Source organism: Microcebus murinus, chromosome 6 (genome assembly GCF_040939455.1).
Source record: "Microcebus murinus isolate Inina chromosome 6, M.murinus_Inina_mat1.0, whole genome shotgun sequence".
Taxonomy (NCBI): domain Eukaryota; kingdom Metazoa; phylum Chordata; class Mammalia; order Primates; family Cheirogaleidae; genus Microcebus; species Microcebus murinus.
Window position 1 is genome coordinate 74147868 of NC_134109.1, and position 27802 is coordinate 74175669.

The 27802-nt window shown below is 40.4% G+C and overlaps 1 protein-coding gene across 6 annotated transcripts in view; it reads left to right on the forward strand.

Moving 5' to 3' along the window:
* The window catches only part of FMN1 (formin 1), a 389771-nt gene that overhangs the window by 22190 nt on the left and 339779 nt on the right, over positions 1-27802 (forward strand). For all 6 annotated transcript variants that reach the window (XR_001154565.2, XM_012766326.2, XM_012766332.2 and 3 more), the window contains one exon: positions 6587-8578. Coding sequence is in view for 5 of the 6 variants with exons in the window: in XM_012766326.2 (XP_012621780.2) it covers positions 6718-8578 (1861 nt within the window). In the remaining variant the exon portion in view is untranslated. The remainder of the gene's footprint in view (positions 1-6586; positions 8579-27802) is intronic.

Here is a 27802-nt window from a genome sequence, read left to right on the forward strand (position 1 = left end):
CATAGTCAAATCAGAATTTCAAAGATAGGAATTTTGCTTTCATAGTAAGACTTGTTTAGTGCTTTCATTCTTATGAGATTGTAAGAACACACACAAAAAATCATGAAATTATAGAATCTTTATGAAGACAACAGAAATCATTGAGAGAATATGTAAACTCTCTCAATTTCAGTGTTGTCTGTCTCATAATCATCTTCTCTCATGTACTAAGCCCTAGTCTTTGGTCAGGAAACCAACCTCTTTCTTGTCAAGGCTGATTTCTCCCTATGTATCCTTGAACTCATGTCTTCTTCCTCTGGTGGTACCTTTCTTTGCCTATTGCCTCATATTTTATCCCATCTTCACTTATATCATCAATAGCTCCCTCTTCACTACCTCCTTCTCATCAACCTAAAAACATGCTTAGGTTTCCTTGTCTTTAAAAGAAATCAAAATAACAGCAAACGCTAAGCCTTAATCCCTATATAGATTATAACTGTTATATTGCTAATATTTTCTCCTCTGAACCAGCAGCCTTTTTTCTTTCTCCTTGCAATGTAGTTTGTTTTCTGTTACTCTACTAGCATCACTACCTAAAACTCTGTCATCTCCCCTTCTAATTTATTTCTTTCTCAAGCTCTTTGTAAAATTTGATGTTTTTCCCAGCTTCTCACTCCTGACTCCCTGTCTGATCTCATTCTACTCCAATCTGTCCTGATGTTACTGCTAAGTTTATCTTCCTTAAATTTAGTGCTGAACATACTATTTCCCTGGTCAAAAACCATTAATGGCTTCATGAATCATTTGTCTGTGAAGATAGTGTTTATTCCCTACCAACCTGGATTCAAATCTTTCTACAATGTGGTACCTGTATCACTCTATCTTTCTTGACTTCTCTCTCCCGACAGGTATCTAAAAAACAGAGAAAGTGATTTTTCCTTTTGTACATGTTAGCTGATTTCTCAGTCTTGTACAATGTTCACTGTTCTTAGAATTCCATTTCTTAATCTCGGCCTGTCAAAATCATACATTTTAATGAGGGGCTATTTTAAATGTTCACTTCTGCCTGAAGGATTATACTGATCTTACAGACATGATATGGTTTCTCCTTTTCTTGAATTCCTCTGGCTTGTTCTTTGATATCTTACAGAATGGGTATATTTCCGTTTTGTAGTGTAATAATTTTTTTTTATTATTCCTATACTCCTACTCCTACAGTGTGTAAGTTCTTTGAAGAAAAATTCTTCCAGGGAGAGAAGAGCCAGAAACCTATTGCAGACCTTCCTTTGTTTCTATATTTTCTGTTTGAAAACCTGTAGAGCCACACTCCACCCCAGGGTGAATGGAAAGGAGACAGGCACCCACAGACTTGTCCAAAATCATACATGGGAGAGAGAATCCAAAGCTATCTAGGACTGAATGAGCAAGAGCAGGGGCAGTGCCCAGAGAAAGTAGCTACAGCTGGAGGAGGGCTACCCAAGAGGAGCTGTGGTCTTCATTAGAGGGCATGCCTGCTGCCAAACCATAGCCCAGGAGGGATGGAGCCGGGAAGTAAAGGTCTTGACCCCTCTTCCATTCTGCCTTCCAATCCATCACTATTGTTTCCCAATGGCTAAAGCCAGAGTGCAAGGGAAATTTTTGACTGAGTTCATAAAAGTGAGTTTCTTGGTGCTTAGAATGGTGTGAATCTGAACAGACAAATGGAAAATTTCCTGTTCAGTATTGGAAGTTACAGGTAATCTATCTTGGCAGTGTTGGGCTCAAATGGAGACATAGGGCAAGACTGTGCCAATGACTGAGGAAAGAAAGCTTTGCATCCCTTTAAGGCCAGGATCAATTAGGAAGGCTACAGTCAGCAGACAGAATGACTACAGCTAATTCCTGGATCTTATTTTAGGCATTGGTGAAATACGCTATGGGCAATAGATAGTATCTACTAAAAGGCCATAATTTCTCATTATGATGAGGCACAACAGATATTTCCATTTTGGGTAGAGTGACATAATCTACTTGCTTATTGGAAAAAGAGTCAGGGAAGAAATCACCGCAGCAGTGTTGTCGTGGAGAAAATGTCAGGCTCGAGTTTGCCACAGGAAATGGAAGACATGAAGACTCCCTGGGAAGCAAAGTGCTTTTACCCTGAGCACAACCAGAGCAGGTCACTCCATAGACCAAATTGAGAGGTATAATTCAGTTTGTGGCTCCTGCAGAGCTGACGCATTTGAGTTAAAGTACAGTGAAGCAAATGCTGCTTGAAATAGTCCTATGAACACAGCATGGAATTGCAGTGCTGGTGTATTTAACCCCACTCTACATTGAAATTTTTTTTTTTTTTTTGTCATTTTGCTTTTTTCTCTTAAGACTTAAGTTCCTTTTCCTTGGGTTTCTCAGATTTAAGATAAGTATGTGATTCTGCACTGCACTCTGACTTTTCTAATGATTGTCACAGAGAAGAGTTTGCCCTGCTCTAAAGTCTTCTTCTGACGTGGAACACACTAGAGGGTTGAGGTTGAAGTCCATTTGCTCAGGTCCAATGAGCCTTCTGTTGGCTGTGGCTTTAATGTCTGCCCCATTTTCAAATCTTGTGTGGTGCTCTTTGGATCTGTCCCATGTAGGTGTCACACAGTGGCCGGTCTAGGCCCTGGGAAATGGCCAGTTTGTTTTCAAAGTCCTTCGTGTGCTGTTTAAGATCTGATCCACCATGCACAGTTTGGGGTGAATTCAGGTGTCCATAAACAACTTTAGGGGGTCACTTTCTAAGCTCCTCATTCCCCACAATCTCCCCCATACTTTTGGGCTCTCTGAGGCTCTAATTTCAGTCCCCTAGCCAGAAATCTGGGACTTTGTTTACCCTGTCTGCTGCAAACTTCCTGCGACTGTGCCCACATCTGAAACCAATGAAGAACAGAACAGTGTAAGAAAAAAAGGAACAAGAGTTTTCCCTCATATGTTTTGGGACTATAAATCCTGTGATCAAAGAGGAATGTTCTCTTCTTTCAGAGTTTTAGGGGCCAACAGGCCCATATTGTTGCTGCAGTCACTGACAGGAGACCTTTTTCCTACTCCTGATTCTGAGTGAGAGGGTTTCTCCTGCAGCTTTCTCTGCGCTGATACTCACTTCCATGGCCAGGGCTCATTTGAGTCCAGGCTGAAGGGCAACTGGAGGAAAACATTGGGAAACTCAGCTGCTTTACACTTTGATTATATTTCAAAGTCTGGTCTTCCTCACCAATCTGCCTGCTACTGTTTCCTTTCAGAGTATTCAAATAGCTGCTCCATGAATACTCTGTAGGTGTTTTTTTTTCAGTTGCATTCAGTGGAAGAGAGAGGATGGAGTGTGTTTACTTCCTCTTACCTGGAATTGACACTCCTTATATATTATATGATTCCTTCTCCACGTGTACCTGAGCTCTAGCCCTTTGCACCTAGCAGTATCCTGGGCACATCTACATGACTTGTCAATTGATACCCCATATCCAGTATTTGAATTCGTTATATTTCCCCGAAGCCTATTCCTCTTCTTTCAAGTCTTGTCTTAGCTAAATGGGACCTCAATCTGCCCAGTCATCTAAATCTTAAATCCGTAAAACAAACTCTTTCTTGTCACACATGTCCAGTCAATCACTAGGTCCTATCAATTCTGTTTTCTTAAATTGACTGTCTCTTCTCCATCCACACTGCTACTGCTTTGGTCTTGCCACCAATACTTCTTTCTGGGATACTGAAAGGCCTTTCTGAGTGGTTTGTTTGCACCTCTAGTCTCAATTCCTACAGGTCTAGTCTCCACTGTATTTCTGGAGTCATCTTTCTATACTACAAACCTAAGTAACATTTTGCTTAGGATTCTTCATTGGTTCCCCATGGATCCTGGGATGTGCAAGCTCCTTAGCCCATGTTCAGTAGAGTTTCTTACCATGCTACTGGCTCCCAGGCCCAGATCAAAGGAATCATAGTCCCAAGAGCATGAGACAAACTCCCATATCTTTTTTTCTTCCTCTGTTCTGCTCCTCCTTGGCTTCAGATGTGGGCATCACAAGTGTGGTAAGAGCACTCTTATATTGAAGTTTCTGGGTGGGTGAGGCAATAGTGTGATGGTTGGGTTTTTTTTTTTCCATAATAGTAGCTTCCTGCCTGGCATTGTGGCTTTATCACTATAAAATCTAATGTTATAATTTTCTAAACCTTGACTTGAGTTTCCCAACTCTGACTAACATACTAATCATGACATTTTCTCCATTTATACAACCAAGACTTGCAAAGACCAGGAGGAAAAAGTGCGTAACCCTATAAAGGGGCACCACATGTCTGTTATTCTCATAAAAGATATAGCCTTTATAGCAGTCCTTCTCCCCTTTAATTTCAGAATTAGAATCTTCACTGGGTTCCACTTGACAGGTATAGACAATTTTTACTTGTAATGAACTTCTGGTGCCCTTTTTCTAGACTATATTCTTTAAGAGATAACCTTAGGGAGCAGCACTGTATCTGATCAGATATGCTGAAGCTATTCAATGAGTGTTGAAACTAGCACAATGTGAGATGTCGAAGAAATTATGTAACACCAAGTTAGCAAAAATAAAGGAATGCTTCTATTCAGATTTCCCAGAAAACCAACTTATTGGTAGAAGGCAGTAGGTGAGGAGCAGCTTCGCCTGTGAAGCAATGTAGCGAGACAAACCTAGGTTTGAAATTTGCTTCTTCTGAGCTGTATTCCCTTAGACAATTCCTCGATCTCTCTGAATTTTAGTTTCCTCATCTATAAAATGGAAATGTGCTGACTAAGTGAGATCATGGAATGAAAATGTATGTGTATATATGCCCAATGCATAAGAATTTTCCCTTAAGGAATAGGCTCTTAGAATACACAGTCATATTCCTATTTGAAGTTACAGCATGCATTTTGTGCTGCCACTTTGAACAGATTCTGAAAAATTTTAACACTACTCCTCCCCCGGCATCGCACACTTCTCCTAATCCAGGGAAATTGAGGAGGTAAGAGGAGCTGGAGGAGAAGGATGCTTGAAGACAGAGGAGGGCATCCCATTTTTCCACGACTTAGAATAGCACCTCTGCTGCATCCCTTCAGCTTGTCTGAGAGTTCACAAGTCGAACTCCTAATGCTCAGTGCTCCGCGTTGTGCACCGTGGATACTGACAGCTCTGCAATTGCTTTTGTAACTGACCTTTGTAAATCACATGATAAAAGGCCACCTCCCAAGTTCTTGGATGTGTCCAGGGAATATGTACCAATGATTATTAGGTATCAATGCACATGTATGTCTGTAGGAAATGCCAGCAATGAGCATCTCAGAAAGGTTTTAAAATATGACTACTGGAATGAGAACAGTCCCAGATACAATGGTGAGAGGCAAGGCCCCTCCTGGCCTTCCATCTCTTCTGTCATCCTTTTCTCTTCATGCCCTTATAACCCTTATAACCCTTTCTGTGAGTTCTTTGAGTCCTCGTGGCACTTCCGGGCTGACCAAATGTCTGCATTCTTTTTTTTTTTTTTAACCTTCATTTTATCACTCTTAGCTTTGTCTGTTTTCCTCAAGGAGTTTGTATTACAACACTCTTCCTCCTTTCTTTCTACACTCAAAATCTACTTTTATGTAGCTTTTTCATATTTAGAACCAGTTAGAAAAGACCTGAGGAAAATAATTCACTAAAGATATTGATGGTTAATAAATAGTTATTGTGTTATCATTCCTGGGAGTTTCTTTTCAGCAAGGAAGGCTTGAAGACTGGGCAATATCTTAAGAAACAAAGTATTATGGTATAGAATTCTAAGCCCTAAGTTTGTGTTGGGGGATGTTAGCCACAGAGACATTTCTGAGATCCCTCAAATCACAGAAGGAAGAAGACACCTTTGCTTTTGTGGTGAAGTTATTGGAAATCCCCACAGGGCCAGCAGTGGCTTATAGATATTTTGCTTTTCCTCTGCCATTCCATTTAGCCTCAAGTAGCCAAAAAGAATTTAAAAAGGTGACAATACAAGCAACATAAAAACTTAAGACTCCTGAGTTACTTATTTACATTTTAGAATTTTAAATTTAAATTTTAACCTTTGTCTCCAAATTTTAGCCTAAAACCTTTCCCTCACACTATGCTTGAAGTTAAACAGATAATTAATCTCAAATCTTAGAAGGTGCTTTTTGGAGCATACAAAAGACTTGGCTCATCTTTGTAAAGTAATACTCCAAAACATGAGTAATTGAAACAGCTATGATTTCTAAGTATCTCAAAGCCCCCTTTCCTCAGGATCTCTGGGATTTTTGATAGCTTTATTTCATAGAAGAACAATAAACTGAGGCCTACAGAAGTCGAGAGACTTAATCTAGGTTGCACAGTGAGCGCCCATGTGGGGAAAGGGAACTTTTGTCCTGGGGCTAAAATCAGAGCACTCTCCCATCTCTCAGTTGTAGAAATGCTCTACCTGTCAGGAGTGGGGTGGGAGTGGGGAAAAGGTTGAAATCAGGCTGTTGGCCTTGAGTTGTTGAGGTCAGCCAGAGAGGAAGGATAAGTCATGGTCATGCTTTGATTGATGTTGGTGTGTGATTTATGCAGTCTGTGAGACAAGCTGCTTTCTTCCCCTGTTCCCCTAACAGGCAGTCTCATTGCTGGAGATGACTGTCAGCTGCTCTCTCTGCACAGCCACCATCACATGCCTCACCACTGGAGCCTGGGAAGCCTGACCACAGACCGGCATCTCCAAGGCATGAATAATTAGGTAGGCATAATGGAAGGCACTCACTGCACCCTCCAATTGCATAAGCCCATTACGGAACTCTGCTACATCAGCTTCTATCTTCCAAGGGGGGAAGTCAGAGGATTTTCATACAAGGGCACTGTAACTCTAGACAGATCCAGTAAAGGTTTTCATAACTGCTACCAAGTCAGGGAGGGGCCAGACATCGCCAGCCTCAGCCAGGAGCCGAGCGAACATCCAGGTGACATATTTTTCAAGCAGACTCCCACGAAAGACATTCTAACTGAGCTGTACAAACTCACGACAGAGAGGGAGAGATTGCTGGCCAGTCTGCTGAGCTCAGACCACATCCTGGGGATTACGATGGGGAGCCACGAGGGGAAGCTGCCGGAGCTGTCGGTGAGCCTGGCCCCCGAGGACGACTGCTTCCAGAGTGCCGGCGACTGGCCCGGGGAGCTCCCCGTGGGCTCTCTCAACAAGAGGAGTGCCCACAGGAACAAAAAGGCCCGGAGGTTTGGTGGCAGGAGAGAGAACTTTGAGGTGCTCCTGCAGAAGAAGACACGAAGGAAAGGGCGTGGGGGCCAGGAATCAGCTCCCCAGATGGGGAAGGACCAGATCTGTTTCAGCAACTCCCTTCCTCGTTCTCGAGCAAGGCCTAATCTTTGGCTCCTGGAGGAGAGAGGAAACTTGCTCCCAAATGGGGCGCTTACCTCTTCCCTGCAGAGGAGGGAGAGCTGCCCCCCAGATATCTCCAGGACAGTGGATGCAGATCCTGGATTTGGGAACTTTGGGACGGCTTCCAAGGACGATGGGCTTGGAAGGGGAGCGCTGCCCACTGACCGCAGTTCCCCAGAGGCAGGAGATGGTGGCATTCGGGGGCCGCTGAGGAGGCCTCATGGGCTGGAGCATCAGCAAACAGGTTTGCCTGGAAGTCACCGGGACCCGGAGCAGCATCCCGAGGCCGGGAGGGAGGGGACGGAGAAGTCAGCTGAGCGGACTTGTGAGAGGAAACCTGTTTCCAAAGTGGTAGCCAAGGTCCAGGATCTGTCCTTTCAGGTACAAAGAGCAGTGAAAACGCATCCTGAGTCTAGGGAAAGGACTGCCGTTTGCCCAGCAGCCCAAGCTGAGTTTATACCCAAAGCGGACTTGCTCACCCTCCCTGGAGCCGAGGCTGGGGTTCGTGGTTCCAGGTGGCAGGGCAAGGAGCAGCGAGGGCATGAGCCCTTGCAGTCGTCGGCCAGTGCAACAGCCTCCGTCTCGACTGCGCCAGCCAGTGCCGAGGGGGCTGTGAACAAGGTCCTCCTTAAGGTGATAGAGAGCGAGAAGTTAGATGAAGCCACCGAGGGGAAAAGGCTGGGCTTCAGCAAGAGAGCCACCCAGGCCCTCCCAGAAACCAGAAGCAAGAAGCGAGGCCGGCTGCCCCCAAGTGGCCGCAAATCTTTGTTCCCGGATGGGGCAGGTCCCGGCTCCTCACCACCCAGAGGTGATGAGAAGAGGCCTTCCCCGCCAGCACCAGCGGCTCTCAGCGTGGCATTGAATAATTCATCCCCTCAGTCTAGCACACACAAGCGGACGTCACCTGTTTCCTCTCCTCTGTCTCCGAGACTCCCCAGCCCCGAGCAGCATCACAGGATCCTCCGGCTCCCTCCACTGCCTGGTGAGAGGGAAGCTGCTCTTCATGACTCTCCCGGTAGAAAGAGCAGTGTCTTCTCCGGGTCCCCGTTTGCTGACACGTTGGAGCCACCATCCTCTACAAAGGTCACGGAGACCAAAGGAGCCAGCCCAGCCTCCCTCAGAGCAGGCCAACCAAGGTTGGCGCCTGGGGAAACTTTGGAAAAGAGCGTGGGGCCAGAGAGGACCACAGCTCAGGCCCAGCACCGGTCACCTCCAGGTTAGTTAAAATGCTTTCAGTCCGTTCTTGGGTGATTCAAGAACTATCAATCTGCTGGTGCTATTTAGAGACTGGCAGAGTAACAATGGGCCAAAGTTACCAGGCTTGTTAGTTCGTTTTGTAGCAAGAAAACTGGGAGTGGGACAGGTGAGGGTGGAGCTGGTGAGAATGGTGTTGACTTAGGTGCTCAGAGATGTAGTTGCTTCCAGAAGCCATAATTTGTAAATAACTTTTTATGTTTTTTTTTTTTTTTTTTTTTTTTTTGCCTTTTGGCACCTTCTAAAGCTGCCTCCATGGTTGTCTACCACAGGGACTCTCAAAGGAAACAGGAACGGGCAGAGAGAAGTAGTAACTTGTCCCTGCCTTTGATGCTAACACTGGGTAATTGGCCCCTTGACCTGCGTTCTGCTGTTCATGCTGCTGGAGTTGTTCTAGGGGTTCTCTAAGCAGAAGTGCAAAAACCGTGCTGTGTCTTAGCTCATCTGTCTGTATTTAGAGGGTTTGGGGTTTTCTTTTCATAGTAATCACCTCTGTAAGTGCTATAATTTCATGATGAAAACATTTTTTTTTTACCAGAGGAGGGATGAATTTAGTCTAATTTGAAGAAACTTGGTTCAGACTTGTATCATTATTGTGATTTAAAATGTTACATGAAAATTATTTTTTAATTCAGTAAGACCATACAAGATGATGTATAAGAAGTGCCACTCCTATATTCATTACATTTTCTAGGCCAATGTGGCCAGATGCTCAGGGTTTTGTATGCCATTGTGTAAATAATATGTTCTTTTTCAGCCATCCTTTAACAGCATATGGTCAATGCTTTGTCTGGGTAGTGGCTTGTAATATGATATACGGTCTCTTAAAGGTTGTAGAAAACATCATGTGCAATTTTTGAGATAAAAATATCTGTCTAGGAAAGAGGAGTTTCAAAAGCTTGTTGTTCATTTTGAATTTGTAACATTTTATAAATTTCTCTAAAGCACTGATCCAGGGAGTGATTCTTTAAAAATGTAGTAAATGCTTTTCACCTTATTTTTGCAATGTATCAATCTTAGATTGGTAAGACTTGCTACTTTCGTAATATAACCAATCAGGTTCACCAGGAAAGTCATAACAACTGTAAATGTTATATCATGGGTCGTAGAACCCTAGTGATGAAAATTCTCTCTCCCTGTGGATGCCGAGGACTTAGAAATACGTGGCAAGGAAGCTCTCTGGGTTTATTAGGTGGGAGACGTCTGGGGGCATGAATGTGGAATGGCTGCCTTAACTTCAAAGGTTCTTTTTAGAAATCACACCGAATTCTAGCATCGTATGTGTCCCACGTCCAGAAACTATGCATTAAATACATCGATCTTCAGTAAATCCTTTTTCTCCCTGATTTAGGATTATCTTATTATTTTGTTGTCCTTTCTCTATGTAAAAAAAAAAAAAAAAATTATGAAAGCTCTGCTGTCTGAGTCAAGGCAGGCACACAGAAGACATTTGGTTTCCCTTGGTGACTGACCATGAGCCTGCCAGGGGACAAGTTGAATGGATGACCCCACTTCCCCTTGGCCTCTACATGTGATTGCTTGTAACCATCCCCTTTACTTAGTCTCCAGCCATCCATTGGGATCCTCAGTAGCACTTTCAGGAGCCTCATAAGAATCATAGCCATGCCTTGCCAGGGAAACCTCCTGTGCTTTTAACCTTATAAAAGAAGGGCTTGGAAAGGGGAAGGAGAGTAGGAGTGGGAGAGACTTTTTATCTGACATGGATAACTTCTCTTACGTGGAGACTTTCCCCAGGATGTTATCTCTTTTTGGCCTTTCTTTAAAAGGCATGAGAGAGGGAATTTTCCAGATAGTATCTTTGATCTGTATCTGGTGTTCTTGTCCCCTTCCCTCTCTTTACTTTCCCTTTCCTGTAGTCATGAGTCCTTTTTATATTCTATATTCTTTAGTGACTTCCTGCAGCTGGTGGGCCCATACCATACAGGGAGAATGTTCCTGCTTCCAGCTGCCTCTGCCTTTCACTTCATCTCTCCTCTACCTAGTCCCAGCAGAGACCTCAGACAGTCACCAGCAACCTAGAGGAAGGGTGAATAATTCATTTACCATCACCGTACAATGGGCCTTTATCTGAATCCAACTCCCACCTTTCTCCCACGTTAGCTATTAACCAGGCTGAGTTTATGATCTGTGGACATTTATATCCCACGGAAATAACATCTAGGTATTTTATTGAAGTGATGTGATTAAGATTATTGAAAGCCCTCATTAACTGCTCAAGTAAGAGATTAAGTCTGGCAAAAGTAATCAGATCCGTTTCCAGTTGGAAGACTCTTGAGTGTTACAGGCAAGTAGTAATTCCCAGGAAACAGTGAAATCCCCTTCTCCTTCTTGCAAGACCAAGCAGTTAAAGCTGAAGTTACCATCCACAAAAGAAGTAGCATAAAGGTATTACAGAGGCTACTGATCCACCTTCTATTGGCTTTAATTTTCCTAACTCTTTATTCACAGGGTTGTGCATAGAAATCTCTTATCTGGTGGCAATATGCTCAAATACAGAATATGCTAACAATGCACAATGACCAGGTTTGTCTTCTCATGGCTCCCTCCAATACCAACCTTGGAGATGGTTTTATATTATTATATTTTGGTGATGGAGACTGCTGTGCCATGTTTCCAAGTCTTTGTGAAACATGGTATTGCCTCAAACCTTGAGGAACTCCAGTTTGTTAACCTGTGTAGCAGTGTCCTTGGCGTTTGGTTCTGAGATTCCTTTGTTTTGCTCACTTTCATTTTCCTTTGATCCAAAATGGACCCTTTTAATGCCATACTTAGGAAATGCCTACAAGTCTTTGGTGTGCTCTTGAGCGATCTCGTGATCATTTTCCTGGGATTGAGGTCAGTAGGGTAGTGATGGAAGCATATGCCCCAGGCATACTTCTTGTTGCTATTGAGAATCGTTTGATCAATTCTTGTGCCCATCAAAAGATATAATTAATGTCAGCTGTTTAAGGGTTGAGAGGCATTCATGTAATAGATTTTATTGTACCTATCGCTTCTGTCAAAGCTTTGATTTCTCTCTGGACATATATTATGGTGAAAGATATAAAGTTTCACATGCTAATATTGAGGTTTGATGCAATTCCCATAAAATTTTAAAGAAGCTTCATAATGTTAATGGATATATGCAGCCATTTAAGATTACTACAGAAAGTATGCAGTACATAGAACACTATAATTAATGTTAAGAGAGAAAAGAGGATTAAAAAATTGCATATAGCATATTATACCCACATAAAATAAATATAGGAATTACATTGACAGAAAGTGTGTTGCTATATATGTTTTTTTTTTTTTAGCGTATTATGGGGGTACAAGTGTCAAGGTTACATATATTGCCCATATCCCCCCCCCCTGTACTTTTTTCTTTTTTAAGGCAAGCACAAAAATGAGGTTTATTGAGGAGAGAAAGATAGGATTATAGGGCAAGAGCAAGTTATAGGTTTACAGAGCATGATACATACACTACAGATTACGACTGGACCAATTGTCACAGCAAAGGGACAGCCAAAGGAAGGGCACAAAAAAAGCTGTTGCTATGTACTTTTGAGAAAGTAATGGGGTCATAATTAAAACTAAATGTAACTGTGACCTATCAATCCCACTTTTAGGAATTTAGCTTACACAAATGTATACACCAATAAGAATATATGCATAAGAGTGTCTATTACAGCATCATTTGTAGTGGCAAAAATAGCCAGAAAAAATTTAAATGTCCATCAATAGAGAAATGGTTAAATAAATGTACATTTATACTCTGGAATATTACAAGGCTGTTCAGAGTATTGATCTAGATTTTTATCTATTGAGTTACAAAATAATATATAGAATGCTCTCAGTTTTTGTGAAACAAATATCTCTCCTTCTCATATATGAATTTGTTTGATATGGGTTTGAACATCACAGAGACAGGTGTGGAAAAAGACTGTCCAGGCTGCTAGCATTCCCATGTGGAGTGGGAAATGAGGTAAAGGGCAAAGGTGCAGAAGCACTGGGGAAAAGCCATTAATTTTTTTTTTATTTATTTACATGTTTTTACATTGTCGCTGGTTATGGTGAATGTGTCACTTTTATGATTTTTCAAGAGTGATTTAAGTACTTTTCTAAAAATAAAAAAACAAATTCACCACCTAGAGAGGTTCTGTGTGTTGGGGAGGGGTGTAGGAGTATCGCTAAATTGTGCTTTTCTGTACTTTCCCATGCTCTTTAACGAGGCGAGAAGCTCAGCACTGAGGACACAGCACTGCAACAAAGGGAAATGTGGGTTGCTAGAGAGCTGTGAAAGCAACACCCAAGAAGGAGTAGCCTAGGAGGTAGGATTAGATGAGGATAGAGCATAATCCAGAAACCAACAGAAGAAGGTGATTCAAAGAGGCTGCTGGATTAGTCAGAGTCCTGACAGGGAACAGGTGCCCCAAGGCCTGTAGGGGCAAGGGGGGCCGTGGTCTCTGGAACCAGAGAGGGGAGATTAGCAGAGGCACCATCTGGCAGGAACAGCAGAGAGGAAGCTGTGGCCTCACTCTCCTTTGATCTTCCTGTACCCCTCTAACTGGCCCAACTAGAAGGCAGAGCGTAAGGGAGCCCAGCTGGTGGCTGTGGGCTGCACAGTCAGCTCTCCAGGGCCAAGAGTATAGAGAAGGGTGGAGAGAGAGAGAGGATCTGCAGGGGCACATGGGAGACTGGATGATGCAGATGAGTTGTACCATCATCCCCTTTGAGGGAGCTACTTCAGTGGAGTGATCAGTCTATAGGTAGATGTAAGAGGCTGGAGAGGAGTAGCTGGTGAATAAGGGGAAGTGATGGCTACGGTGTTTCCCTCCAATTTATTAGTGAATGAATATAGAAAGGACAGCATTTTAAATGCTCAACAGGGTGAAGAAGAATGCATGTGTTTGTGTGGGCTATGTTGTGTTATAGAACAGTGATTATCTTGATACTACATGGTTATTGCAATGTTTCATTTTTCATGTGACCATTCTCCCTCTAAATTTGATTCAGTTGACTGTGTTTTTACTCTTAAAAGTACATACATGGTGAAAATGAATGAATTAGCAGTCCTTATGATATGGTTTTTAGTCTATAGATTCAGAAAAAATTATGTTTTTTTTTAAAAAAATGAAGGTCTTAGATTTAACAATGATTGATATCACATTGTGCCTGCTTGTTTTTTGTGAAAAGCACAAAGAGAACTTAAAAATATCTTCCCCAGTTACCTTAAATTAAGAATAGCTAATTAGCATATGAAATATGAAATAAGTTTTCCGCCAAGGAACAATTTGTATTATGGGGTCGGTTTCCATATAAAATAAATGATGAATGTTTTTCTCATTCAAGTTTTGTGTTTTCAAAGGGGACTATGTTTTAAAGGCCAGGACCAGGGCCAACACCTGATGTTTCAAAACCCTAAGCAAGTTCTATGCATGTTAATTGTTTTCTTAGGTTAAGGTTGAATTATACTGTGAGGATAACACCTTCTACTGAATTGTTTTCCATTTGTCTCTTTTTCTATTCTTGAATTCAGAGTACAAGATGTGAAGCAAGGGTGGCAGTCTGTGGCCTTAGGCTACATACAGCCATCTAAAGTAATTCCAGAGATGTGTAGAAATGGCAGAATTAATACCATGATTACGAGTGATAGACACTGAAAAATTTTAAAGATAAACCATTTTTTAAGTAAATACATATTAAATTTTGAAGAAAAATTTATTGGATATGTTTGTCCACATAACTCAACCATTCTGCCTCATAGCATCATTGGTTGGGGCATTTAAAAAAGACAAACTTTTAATGTTGTAATTGGATTAGAAGCATTTTATCAAATTGAAATCTTGAAAGTGTATGTTTTGTTTTATTCCTTATGGATTCCTGAGAGAGGGTGCTTTTTGAAAACTGTAGATACCATTCTGGCCCCACCCTCTTCCTCCTGATAGCTCTCATCAGATAAATGACTGTTACCGCCTACCTCACTTCATCTACTCCCTCGCTTGCTTAGCATGAAATCCAGTCTTTCCTCAGGTTTTTCCTCCCTAATTATGGCTTCCCAGGGTCCTGCAAGGTTTCTGTGCTTGGGACTCGCTGCCCTTGTCATCCTTCTGCTCTTTTGCTCAGTCACTCAGCTGTCCTTGGGTCATTAACAACCTCTTCCAAATCACAGAAGCTGGGCCTTTTCTCTTTCTCTGGACAATAAGACAGTTCCTGCTTCTCTCGAATGTCTCTTCCATACCACAAAACTGTTGGACTGGATTTCATGCTAAGCAAGCGAGGGAGGGCCTCAAACATTGAGATTCAGAGTTCTGTAATTCATATAAACACAGTTTTGTTCACAATAAAGCAGTAAGTGGGTTCATCCAGGTTTCACATATTTTTCCTAAAATGTCAGGATTTTTTTTGTGTGTGTTTTAAACATATGCTAAAATTGTGAGTTTGAGTTTTGTGTTTGGAGGGAGAGCGCAAAAATAATCCTGTGGATGAGTGAAGCTGTTGGTTTCCAGGTTAGCCCAGAGGAATTGTGGAGAATAAATAACATGTGCAGCTCGAGCTAGGCTTGAGACGTGTCTGGGCAAGTCTGGATAATCTGAGGGTGGGGCCCGTCGAGAATATTTTGCTGAGTGCTGGGTCAGCGGTCACAGGACAGAGCTCTTGCAAAGGAAAGCAAGGATTTGAGGCACTTCTGAGGACACCAGATTTTGGGGGGGGGGGTTGGGATGACTCTGAAACTAAATCTTGTCCTCTAGATTTCCTGCCGACCCAGCCCCCTGGACTCATGCCTAGATCCCACGGAGAGAGGACTGCAGTAAAAACCAGTGTGAAAATCTAAGGAATAATGTTACTAAAATTTCTTTGAAGACACTGAAGGCAAGTTCTGCATAACAGAATGTACAAACTTGTGGATGCAGAGTCCTCACTTAAAGTGCTGTTGGAGCACGGTGTGGAAGAGTGTGATGAACTAGATTTTTATCTATGTCATATTTATCTATGGTAGAGTGAATGAGATTTTGTCTTCTCCTAAGGAGAAGCGGGAGAGGTGGGCAGTTGTGCCTTGGGCAGCCCATCTGACACCTTTGACTGCAGCAGCCCTGGCGACAATTTTGGGAGCATCAGGAGCTCCTTGTGCAGCCAGAGCAAGAGAGGACAGCAGTGATGAGGGGGAGGATTGCATCTGGGAGCACACAGCATTCCCAGAGTGACTCGGGAGAAACCGGTGGGGGTGAGAGAGGAGCGCCAAATTTGGTAGAGTCAATGCAGTACTGATTTTATGCCTTGTTGTTACCTCCCTGACTGCGGTTGCTGGGAGAAACTATGTCAAATTCATAGGGTTCTTTTAAGAATCAAATGAAATAATATCAATGAAAATACTTCATAAAGCATTAAAACATATTAGCTTTATTATAATTACAGACCATTGTTCACTCATAAGACCGGAAAGGATTTTCAGAACCTGTTCTTGGTGTTTTCCAATAATGAAATGATGCTACAGCTAATAGTTCACAACCAGTCATTCTATGTGGATTGCTCAATTTGCTATTGAATAAGCTGCTACATTTGCTTCTGTTTTTTTTAAGGCACTTACTTATGTAGCATCTCGATTGGTCTCTTAGAGTTTTGTATAGGTTAATATTAGATTTCCATCTAGTTTGTAAAATACTTGAGGGCAGGAATCATATATGATACCCTATAGAGTCTAGTTTAAAACTGGTTTACTCAGTAGCCTTTGAATTTAATCAGGGTTTTATGTTTTATTTAATTAAATTATAAAGCAATTGCATGTCTGATTACTCATGTCATTTCAATATGAAATCATAAATTAAAGAATGAAATAGCAAAAGAAAAGAAAAACAAAGGTCTTCTTTCTTCTTACCAATTATTTCTGAATTACTTGAAATTATATTTTCCCTCTACAAAACTTTCTTAATTTCTGCAGCTAATGTAAACTTATCTTCCTGATTTCCATGTCTTTTTTTGTCAAGACAATAGGTTTTGATCCTCAATTATCCACATCTTATCACATTAATATGTAGTTTTATTATATTCACTCATTGTTCTTTGTGTTACTATTTAGTTCTCATGAAGCTTTTTTTTTTCGAGACAGAGTCTCGCTTTGTTGCCCAGGCTAGAGTGAGTGCCATGGCGTCAGTCTAGCTCACAGCAACCTCAATCTCTTGGGCTCAAGCAATCCTGCTGCCTCAGCCTCCCGAGTAGCTGGGACTACAGGCATGTTCCACCATGCCCAGCTAATTTTTTTCTCTATATTTTTAGTTGGCCAATTATTTTCTTTCTATTTTTAGTAGAGACTGGGTCTCACTCTTGCACAGGCTGGTTTCGAACTCCTGACCTTGAGCAATCCACCCGCCTCGGCCTCCCAGAGTACTAGGATTACAGGTGTGAGCCACTGAACCTGGCCCTCATGAAGCTTTTGGACATAGGACCCTATCGTGTCCTTTGTATGAACACTCTGTAGTTGCCTGAATAGTAGATCAATATATACTGATTTGAAAAAATTTGTGGTTATTGAATTTAATTAAAAACAAGCTTCCAATTCACAGTGACAAGGCAGTGACTGTGAGAGATAAAAATTGCCCTTAGGAGTAATAGTCAGATGGAATGGTTGGAAATTCTTTTGGCTGACATTGCCACCCAGCAAAGTAAAATGAGTTTTCCCCTGCTATGTTCTTGGTGTCCCATTTTCATTGGGAACCTGTTTCTGCTGGTGATGGAACACATCAAAATTGAAACAAATGTCTCTTTATTTTTATTTTTTTAAAAGGGTCTTCTCCCAGTCAACAGTGGTGTCATATTCATCATTATATTCCTGAAATCAGTTTCAGTAACTGATCCATGGCATGTACTCAATAAATGTTTTATTAAATGAATGAATAAGTGGATGAATAAATGATGAGAGAAGTTGGTCTGCAAACTGCTAACAGGGACAAATGTTTCTCGTTAATCTTACGATAAAACAGAATGAAACTGGTTTCATGCCATATCATGTGATTACTATTGATGTTAGATGCTGTTACTGACCCTGTTTTGCTAGATAATGCCTTTTTGTTTTTAATTAGCTCTAAAACTATTCATCTCTGAATGGGTTTAGGATGCCAAAAAGATGAGAATGGAATTAAATGCAACTTGGGTATCCAAAGCCAAGTCATTTTGTAAACAAAGAAACTGTTCTTTTAGTTGGAATAACTTTACAACATGATCAACTTTACCAGAATGGACCTTTTTAAATTTTAAAATGAGTCTTAACTTGATTGTCACAGCCATTCATTGAGGGGTAGTGAAGTGATCAAACTCAAAATAGAAACCTGAGGTGGCTTAACATTTCATGTATTTCCCTGGTCACAGATTAACTGTGTTGGGTTATGCATGATCAAAGGCCAGCACATTTGCGCCGAGGTACTCTTTATGACCCAGCACGTTGGTGAACTAGAAGGCTGGGCAGGTACCTGTAGCTCTTCTAGGCTGTGATTCAGGGGAGTCCTGCAAGGCCCACCTGCTGGGTCTGTAACACTCATCCTTGAAGTTTGCCTTCTGTGTGAAAGCACTGTTGCTAGAAAATGTGTGTATACAATGCAAATATAAGTTGAGGCCATGTGATTGATTTCCAAAAGCTATGCACAAAACTCAGAAGTCATCATATTAATTTGTTTGTAAGGCTCCTGCCATTACTCAGCAGAGCAGGATCTTTACAGAATGGGTTATACAACAGGTTTCCAAGAGTGGAAACAGTCAAGGCCAGGAAAGGAAAGGGCAGACCTGGATAATAACATGAAAATCTGAGGCCCTGAATTAGTGGGGCAGTGTGAGTGCACCAGGGACCTTAATTACACCTGCAAAATTCCTTCACTTTTAGCCATATAACATGGTTTAATCACAGAAATGAAAGGCCATCATATTTGCAGATTCTGCCTTGACTCAAGGAGAGGGGATTAATCTGGGGCAGTATAGCACAGGACAGTAATCTTGGGGATTATTTTAGAATTCTACCTGCCACAATATCCTTCCATTATCTATAACTTTCCATTCCCTTTCTGGCCTTGTCTTCTTCCATAATCAGAACCCTGCCCCCACAACTTTCCTTAACATAACCTAATCTCTATCCATAGTAAATTGTTCTCCATTTCAGGATCGTACTAATCACAGTATACTGGTGTGATAGTATGCTAGAGCTGAACACTTTAGTGTATAATCCCACCTCTGCTACCTACCAGAAGATTGGCAGCTATCTCAATTTTCTCATCTATAACAGATGGATAATATATATATAAAAAATATATATAGTTTAGTAATTATATATGATAGAGAATATATTAACTATTTGTGGGCTGTTGTAAGGATTAGCTGATGTATTTAAGAGGTTTGGCACAGTGTCTAACACATAATTCTCCAAAAAATATTTAAATATTATTTTTAGTATTTCATGTTTCAGTGGTTTTATTCATACATTATTTCTCTAAATGGGATAGCCTGATAAATTCCTTTACATGCTTCAAAAGCCATCCTAACCTTGATTGTGCAAAATGTCAACTTTTACATAATGTTGGGTAGCTGGGGGAAGGATATAAGGAACTCTATCTTTCAACTTTTCTATAAATCTAAAATTATTTCCAAACAAAAACTTTTAAAAAGAATTCTAAATGTGATCTACACTGAACCCTTCTGATGCTCCTCATGAACACTTTTTTCTCTGTAATCTCATGGGACTTTACACATGATGTTTATCACATTGCATCATAAATATTTGTTTACCTATCTGTCTAGAATTTGAACTCCACGAAAGCAGAGATTATGCTTCATTCATCTTTGTATCTTTAATATATAGTATCAAATCTGACGTAGCTTACAGCATATGGTACATAAATGCTGGCTTAATAATTGCTGAGTGACCTTTATTTGTTTATCGCGCACAAGATATTTACCAATGGCAAATGAGATGTGATTATAGGATGTGATAAATTGAAAACAGGGATAAGAATGAAAAGAGTCTGTAATTGTCTTGGTGTTATTGGTAATAAGGAATAGATTCCAAAACTCGGTAGACTCAAAACTAAATGAATGTGATTGGTTCTGCAGTGGGGAAACAGAGTCAAGGATCACCCTGAGATTCCTGCCCTGAGTGCGTGGAAGGACGCTATGCTATATTAAAATATGCGGAATCTGCAGCCAGTTGAACAGTCATACTCTGATTGTTGATTAGTAGGCCTGTGTCAAAATGTAGAAGGGTACCATTGGCATACCACAAGACACATCACTGCTCTCTGCCCTGTTCGGATCTTTTCAATGTCTTTTTGGCAACCTTAATCAAATTTAGATAAAAACTGAAGTGGAGAAAGGTGTTAGATGACTGAATCATAGCTTGTTAAATTCTTTCTAAACTAAATGGAACAAGATTAAAATCAAGAGGATAATGGAAACATCCTGCATTGTGATTAAAATATCCACTTACAAGTAAAGGACATAGGAGACTTTGGTTTCAGTTTTAGTTGACAACATATTGATTTTGAGCCAGTTGGGTAATGTGGCTGTTGAAAAGAAAAAGTCAGGCTACGTTAGTAATAAGATATTCATGTCAAGGGAGAAAATGATGAATCTGGAGTTTTCAGTGCAGTTATGAATACATATTTGAAAGGCACTATAGACAAATTCCATTTCATGTAGGAGACCAGGAAGGACGTAACTGAAAATTATTTCTTAGGAAAAAAGAGTCCATTTGAATACATTACTTCATGTATCACATGACAAAGGTGGTATAGTGGATGCCATGTGTGCCACCCGGATCTGCCTTTCAAGACCAAGGGCCTGTTCCCTCAGCTGCTGGGAGTGTTGACAGCCATGACTTACAGCTGGGTCCCTGCCCAGGTACTGCCCTCTGCAAAATAGAGCTGCCTCGCCCAAGGTTACACCTTCTCCTCTAGGGCAGCCCTGCCCAATGCCTAATCTGTGTAAGGGTACAGAGGCCCAGCCTTGTTGCCTTATATAGGACAACTCTGAGGGGCCAGCCCAGCTTCAGAGCTCCCTGTGTGATCAGCTGAGGCCTCTGTTGCAACTGCATCCCCTCTGTCTAGTCCTGCTTCACTCACTGCCCCGTAGGTATTGTTCCCAAGAGCACTCTCCACTAAACAAACCTGCATGGACATCTCTTCTCAGAGTCTATTTCCCAGGGAATTTCCCAGCTGTTCTGCAACAGCTCCCATTATTTGTAATGGGAGAGGATAAATTATTCAACAATGATGTTGAGACAATTGGTTATCCATGTGGGGAAAAAAAAAGTTGGATCTGCCTCACGTCATGTGTGAAAATCTACTTCAGATGGATTTAGAACTGAAATGTGACAAGGAAAACTTTAAAGCTTTTAGAAGAAATTATGAAGTATTACAAAAAGGTTTCTTTCTTTTTTTTTTTTATTTTTTTATTTTTTTTTAAGACAGAGTCTCACTTTTGTTGCCCTGGCTAGAGTGAGTGCCGTGGCATCAGCCTAGCTCACTGCAACTTCACACTCCTGGGCTCAAGCGATCCTCCTGCCTCAGCCTCCCGAGTAGCTGGGACTACAGGCATGCACCACCATGCCCGGCTAATTTTTTGTATATATATTTTTAGTTGGTCAATTAATTTCTTTCTATTTTTTTAGTAGAGACGGGGTCTTGCTCAGGATGGTTTCGAACTCCCAACCTCGAGCAATCCGCCCGCCTTGGCCTCCCAGAGTGCTAGGATTACAGGTGTGAGCCACCACGCCCGGCCTACAAAAAGGTTTCTTAAAGGCACAAACCATAAAGAAGGTTACTGGTGAATTTGTTTATATTAAAATGATGTAAAATTAAAGTAAAACCATTTGACTATGACAAATGATATCATGTTTTAAAAGTAATAAGAAAAGCTGGGAGAAGATATTTGCAGCATTTATGACTGACAAAGAATTAGCATGCAACATGTATAATTAATTCATATTAATTAATAAAGAAAAGGCAAACTGCCTAGGAGAATAAAATGAGTAAAGCAAATAGTTAATTCACTTAGAAGAATTTACTAAAAGTCTGAATGATGAATAAGTATATGAAAACATGTTTAGTCTCACAAGCAATTAGGGAAATGACAATTAAAATAAGATCCTATTTCATGGACATCAGATTGGAAAATATTATTTTGAATTTATATTATGCTGCCTTTCCTTCTTTTCCTCAACATCCTTTTCCTTCCTTCCTTCCTTCCTTTGCTTCTGTGCCTTTGCACATGCTCATTCCATGATGAACTTCTACTCATCTGTCAAGATCTAGCACAAATGTCATCTTTTCCATGAAGATCTCCAACCTCCCTGGTCAGAGTTAAGCATTTCCTCTTATATATTCCAGATACTGCTTTATGCTTCTTCCATTTTAAAACACTTGACATTGTTGTGATTTTTTTCATTTACATGTGGGTTTGACGCTAGATTAGTAGCCCCTACTAATCATACAATGTTTTTCTGTGTGCCTCTGGCATTTATCATAGTGTCTGGCACTTAATTAATGACTCAATATTGGATGGGTGAATAGGCCAGTTCCTTGCTCCAGTGGCTCTTCCATTAGATCAGATCCCTTTAAAATGAAGGCTGAATTTCAAGTGCCCTGTAATGGTTGCTTTGTTTTCTTTTTTGATGTACCCACTAAAATTAATTCAAAAGCAAGTTTATTTTTGAAGAGCTCTTAATTGCTCATCACCTGCAGTGGAACATATGGTTAAATGTGTTCTCCACCCTCAATTTAATTAAAAGGGATAGTGGATAAGGTGGTTGTTTTTTTTTTTTTTTATTTTATTTTTATTGTTGTTGTTATTAGCACCATAGGTGAAAAGTTGCACAGGAACAAAATAAGTTTCATTTTTCTTTGTTATTCGTTGTTTTTCTTTCAAGTGTATTGCTGTGCCTACTGGTACTATCAGGGTTTATTTTTAATTTTGAAAATATGACATAAATATAATTTGCCTAGAGAGATAAACTAATGTTGACATATTTTTAAAAATTATATATCTCCCCTAGGAAATCTAAGTCTTTGGAAACACACACACATCCTCAAGGCATTTGAAAAATTTCTAATCTTTTTTTAAAAGCCAGTGGCAGTCCTACAGACTCCACATGGAAGATGATTTAGTTGGTATTTGTTATAATCTTACAATAATTATTGAATATTAAACCTGAGAGGGGTACCTTGGCTCGGTGCCTTCATGTTACAGATAATGAAAATAATATTCCATCCTAGTGTCATAACTGTTTATTGATAGAATATGTCAGGTCATCTAACTTAGATTTTGGTGCTTTCCTTTTCCCCATATACTGTTTCCACCACCAATTTAATGGTAATAAGAAACTTGTTTGGATTTTTAGTGACTTTGTGTTTGAATTACAATGGCAAGTTAGGCTCCTTCCTTCCTTCCTTCCTTCCTTCCTTCCTTCCTTCCTTCCTTCCTTCCTTCCTTCCTTCCTTCCTTCCCTCCCTCCCTCCCTCCTTCCCTCCCTCCCTCCCTCCCTCCCTCCCTCCCTCCCTCCCTCCCTCCCTCCCTCCCTCCCTCCTTCCTTCCTTCCTTCCTTCCTTCCTTCCTTCCTTCCTTCCTTCCTTCCTTCCTTCCTTCCTTCCTTCCTTTCTTGTTTTGTTTTTGTTTTCTTTCAGACAGAGTCTTGCTTTGTCACCTGGGCTAGAATGCCGTGGCGTCAATCTAGCTCACAAAAACATAAAAATCCTAGGCTCAAGCGATCTTCCTGCCTCATCCTACCAAGTAGCTGGGACTACAGGCACGCGCCATTATGCCCGGCTAATTTTTGTATTTTTAGTAGAGACGGGGTCTCGCTCTTGCTCAGGCTGGTCTCAAACCCCTGACCTCAAGCAATCCTTCTGCCTTGGCTTCCCAGAGTGCTAGGATTAGTGAGTTAGGTATTTACTTTGGAGCCCTTGAAGTTTCCCCAGTAAGCAAGTGCCTGGTGGCCTTTATAACATTAATAATTGATTTTCATTGGCAACTAAACCAAGGGGATAATCAGCTTCATTCCAGAGCAATAAATTGCTTAGACTCATAGTCCATATGGAGTATGAGGTAAAGTTTTGAAAAATAAATCAAACATTTACTTATTCATTAATTAAGTAAATTATGATAAAGGCTCTAAGTATTAATACAATAATCTTATGTAATAATGGAAATATCATTAGTAGTATCCTTGGACTTCCGTTTACTTATTGGCAAAATGAGAAACAGAATAAATCTCTGAGGACAATAAATCTTTGAGGATCTTTTAGCTCTACATATTCTGATTCTGTGATTTTAATAACAGAGCATTTGCCCAGACTTTGCTCGTCTTACAAAGTTAACTTATGCCTGAAGTGTCACCTAAGAAACAAAGAAAGTTTTCTTCATTATGTAACAAAGGATTTATTATTTTTTGAAAAGTAATCTATAACTAAAATACTGTATTGTCTTTCTGAAAGGTTCCTAGGAATCTCATTCTCTAATCTTCATATATGTGTTTTCTGTCCTTCATTTACTTGGTGAGACTATGATTTATTAAAACGAAATAGAGTTTTAATTGTTTGTTCAAGCCATATGGTTTCTCAGTACTTGACTGGATAGATATAAAGTTTGAAGGAGGCATCATGGAAATGGGTAGTCATATCAAATTTCAATTTGAATTCCACTGTTATGATCTAATGCAAGTTATATAACCACTCTTAGTCTCAGTTTTCTCTTCTCTATGATGAGAGTAACAAAAGTCACTTGATAGACTTCATATGAAGAGTAATAAGCTGTCAAGCACAGTGTTGGGCATACTGTATGCAATCAGACCATTAGGATGTGCCAAATGAGACTAAATTTTCTCTTTTCAGCACTGCCATTGTATTCTTCCTGTTGATTTCATTGAAGCTTTAAGTACTTTGCTGTTTCTGCCCTAGGGTATGTGCTTTCAAAGAACTTACTCTTTCGTTGTATATGCAAAACAGTTGGTCATAGATTTGCTGTGCCAGTGAAGACAGGAGTATATGTTCCTGATTTTCACAACAATTCCTCTTTCTTTCAATGCCACTCTTCTCCATAGAAATTGCATTGCAAAAGGATTGCTGGATTTCCATAAAAGTGTTCAGAAAAGACCAATGGGCAGACTTTCTAGAAGCTGGACTCAGTAGATTGTGAATTTTTTTTAGTATAGGGTTATTTTTTCTTCATGTCTGAATTCCAGGCAACTAACCGGCTTAACTAGAGAACATTTTGTAGAGCATATGAGAGTAAGCAAACTTTCTTTCAAATTGTGATGATATGGATTTGGTACTTAAAAAGAAAAACTTTTTTTTTTTTTTTTTTTTTTTTGAGACAATGTCTTGCTTTGTTGCCTGGCTACAGTGCCCTGCCATCAGCCTATCTCATAGCAACCTCAAAGTCCCCGGCTCAAGCTATCCTTCTGCCTCAGCCTCCTGAGTAGCGGGGACTACAGGTGTGTGCCACCATGCCAAGCTAATTTCTTTCTCTTTTTAGTAGAGACAGGGATCTCGCTCTTGCTCAGGCTAGTCTCAAACACCTGATCTCAAATGATCCTCCTGCCTCAGCCTCCCAGAGTGCTAGGATTGCTGGCATGAGCCACACTCCACACGATCAAAAAAAACCTTTAATGAATTACATAAGCAGAAACTGATAATTTCCTGCCCATATTCATAATATTTCTGATACAAAGGAGCAACTAAAACCAGTGAAGGCAGGCATGACACTCTAGCAAGGGATGATCACTGTATCTGGGCAATGAATGAAGTAGATTCCATACCAGACTTGGCTTCAACTGAGGCTATTCTTATTGACACACTGGCAATGGGTTTTCACTTGGCTTTTCCTAAAGACAGTATCAAACTTTCTAGCAAAATCCACTGTATCATATATAATTTATAAGTTGTTACATATGTGTATACTTAGGTTAATGTGCACTGACTTGTACATAGTTCTTCATTTTCAATTAAGTCTCTTGTTGTCACTGTAAAGTCATAAGTTAAAGGATAGCCCCTTATTATAAACAAGATTTTGACGCCCAAAATAAGGGAAACTACAAAAACCACTAGCTCTTAACATAATACTGTTTTAACACGCACTATTTCTAGCCAAGTTTGTTACATCAGTACCAATTTTAAAAAATTACTATAAGAATATTAAAATGTGCTGATAACAAATATTTTTCTCTAACAGTACTATTTACTTAAGTACAGGTTCAATAAATATGGTTTTTCATTCCTGAAGCCTTTGACTTCCTGCCTGTGAACACATTCTTATCTAAAATTAAGTTTTTTTTTTATCAATGCCCAGTGCTGCTCAGAGTTGATTATTACAACTAGAAGTTACTTTTTAAAAATGACTGCAAAAATACCCTCCAGTGCATGCTATTTATATTATCTCAGTCTACATTTGCCAGTGTGCTCTCCTTTCCCCTCCTATTCCTCCATTTCACCAGGAGCAGAGATTAGATGAATCTATTCATCATTAATTGACTGCCAGAACCCAGCTCTTCTTTTCTCCTTTCCATAGAATTCTGGAAAAACAAGCAATAAGGTTCACAATATAGAGTAAATGAGACATGGGGAATTAATATTTATTAGTATCCCCAACTGTGCTAGGCTAACTACATGGCCTTTCATTTAGCTCCTGGGAGTCTATGTGTTTCCCACCATTTCATGTCCTCTGTGTGTGTTCAGGGAAAGAAATAAAATCATCTGGAGGACTTTTTTTCAGTATAACGTGTTTCCCCGAAAATAAGACAGGGTATTATATTTATTTTTCCTCAAGAAGACACCCTAGGGCTTATTTTGAGGGGATGTGTTATTTTTTTTGAAGTACAGTACAACAATCTACATTTATTCAAATATAGTTAAGTTGTCTTCTTCTGGAAAGTCATCATAAGTCTCCAAACCCTGGATTCCATCCTGAATGTCTTGCGACTCTATTTCCTTTGGAACCATTGGCCCCAATCTCTCATGTCAAGCAGTAGAGCTCTGGTGGGGCAGATGAGATGGTCTGCTCATCTTCTTTACCGCTGTGCCACAAAATGCATGGGTTGTGTATATACGCTGAGTAGCCATGCCCATCACTAGGTCTTATTTTCGGGGTAGGGCTTATATTGTGCAAATGCTTAGAAATCCTGCTAGGGCTTATTTTATGGGTTGGTCTTATTTTGGGGGAAACGCAGTAGTGTTTGTGGATTTTATTTATTTTGGGGGGATTCTGCATTTTTATCTTTTGAGTTAAAAAAAAATCTCAATTTTGAGAAGGTTATTTTGCCAACATAAACCATTTTCATAAAAGTCTAATCTACCATCCATGACTTAATGACGTAAAGTGCCAACCATGTTTTTTATACTTTAGAAATTAGAATTCATTCTCAAGAAAGAATTCTGCCTCCTGGCTTATTCATATCACTTTTATCCATTATATGCCACTTCACTCCAAAACAGCTTATTTTGTTTTTCCTCAGCTCACAAGTATGAGGCAGGACACTACCCTACTGTCTGATAAGCAGGCTCTTCCTGTTTGGTGTGTGCTAGAGGATAGTTCTATTGAGATCTGAGTAGATTAGAGGTGGGTTTCAAGAGGTTTTAGCTACAAATAGCAGTCTTGGTTGTTTTAAAACCAAGCTGCCCTCCTAATCAGATTGCAGCCATTTCATGGAATAAATGCTAACTTGTGTAGGATGTTGTTTTTTTTTTTTTTTGAGACAGAGTCTCACTCTGTTGCCCAGGCTAGAGTGAGTGCTGTGGCATCAGCCTAGCTCACAGCAACCTCAATCTCCTGGGCCCAAGCGATCCTACTGCCTCAGCCTCCTGAGTAACTGGAACTACAGGCATGTGCCACCATCCCTGGCTAATTTTTTTTTGTATATATATTTTTAGTTGGTCAATTAATTTCTTTCTATTTTTAGTAGAGACGGGGTCTCGCTCAGGCTGATTTCGAACTCCTGACCTCGAGCAATCCGCCCACCTTGGCCTCCCAGAGTGCTAGGATTACAGGTGTGAGCCACCATGCCCAGTTTATGTAGGGTTTTATTATACTTAGGCTGAATGTACAAACTGGTATAGTGTGATCAAGAACTGGGTCTCAGGTGTGTAGCTTCCTGAGGAATCTGAGAAATTCTTTTTTTCCTTAGGGAAGGTGTGCTTTATATGGATTATTTTAAATGACT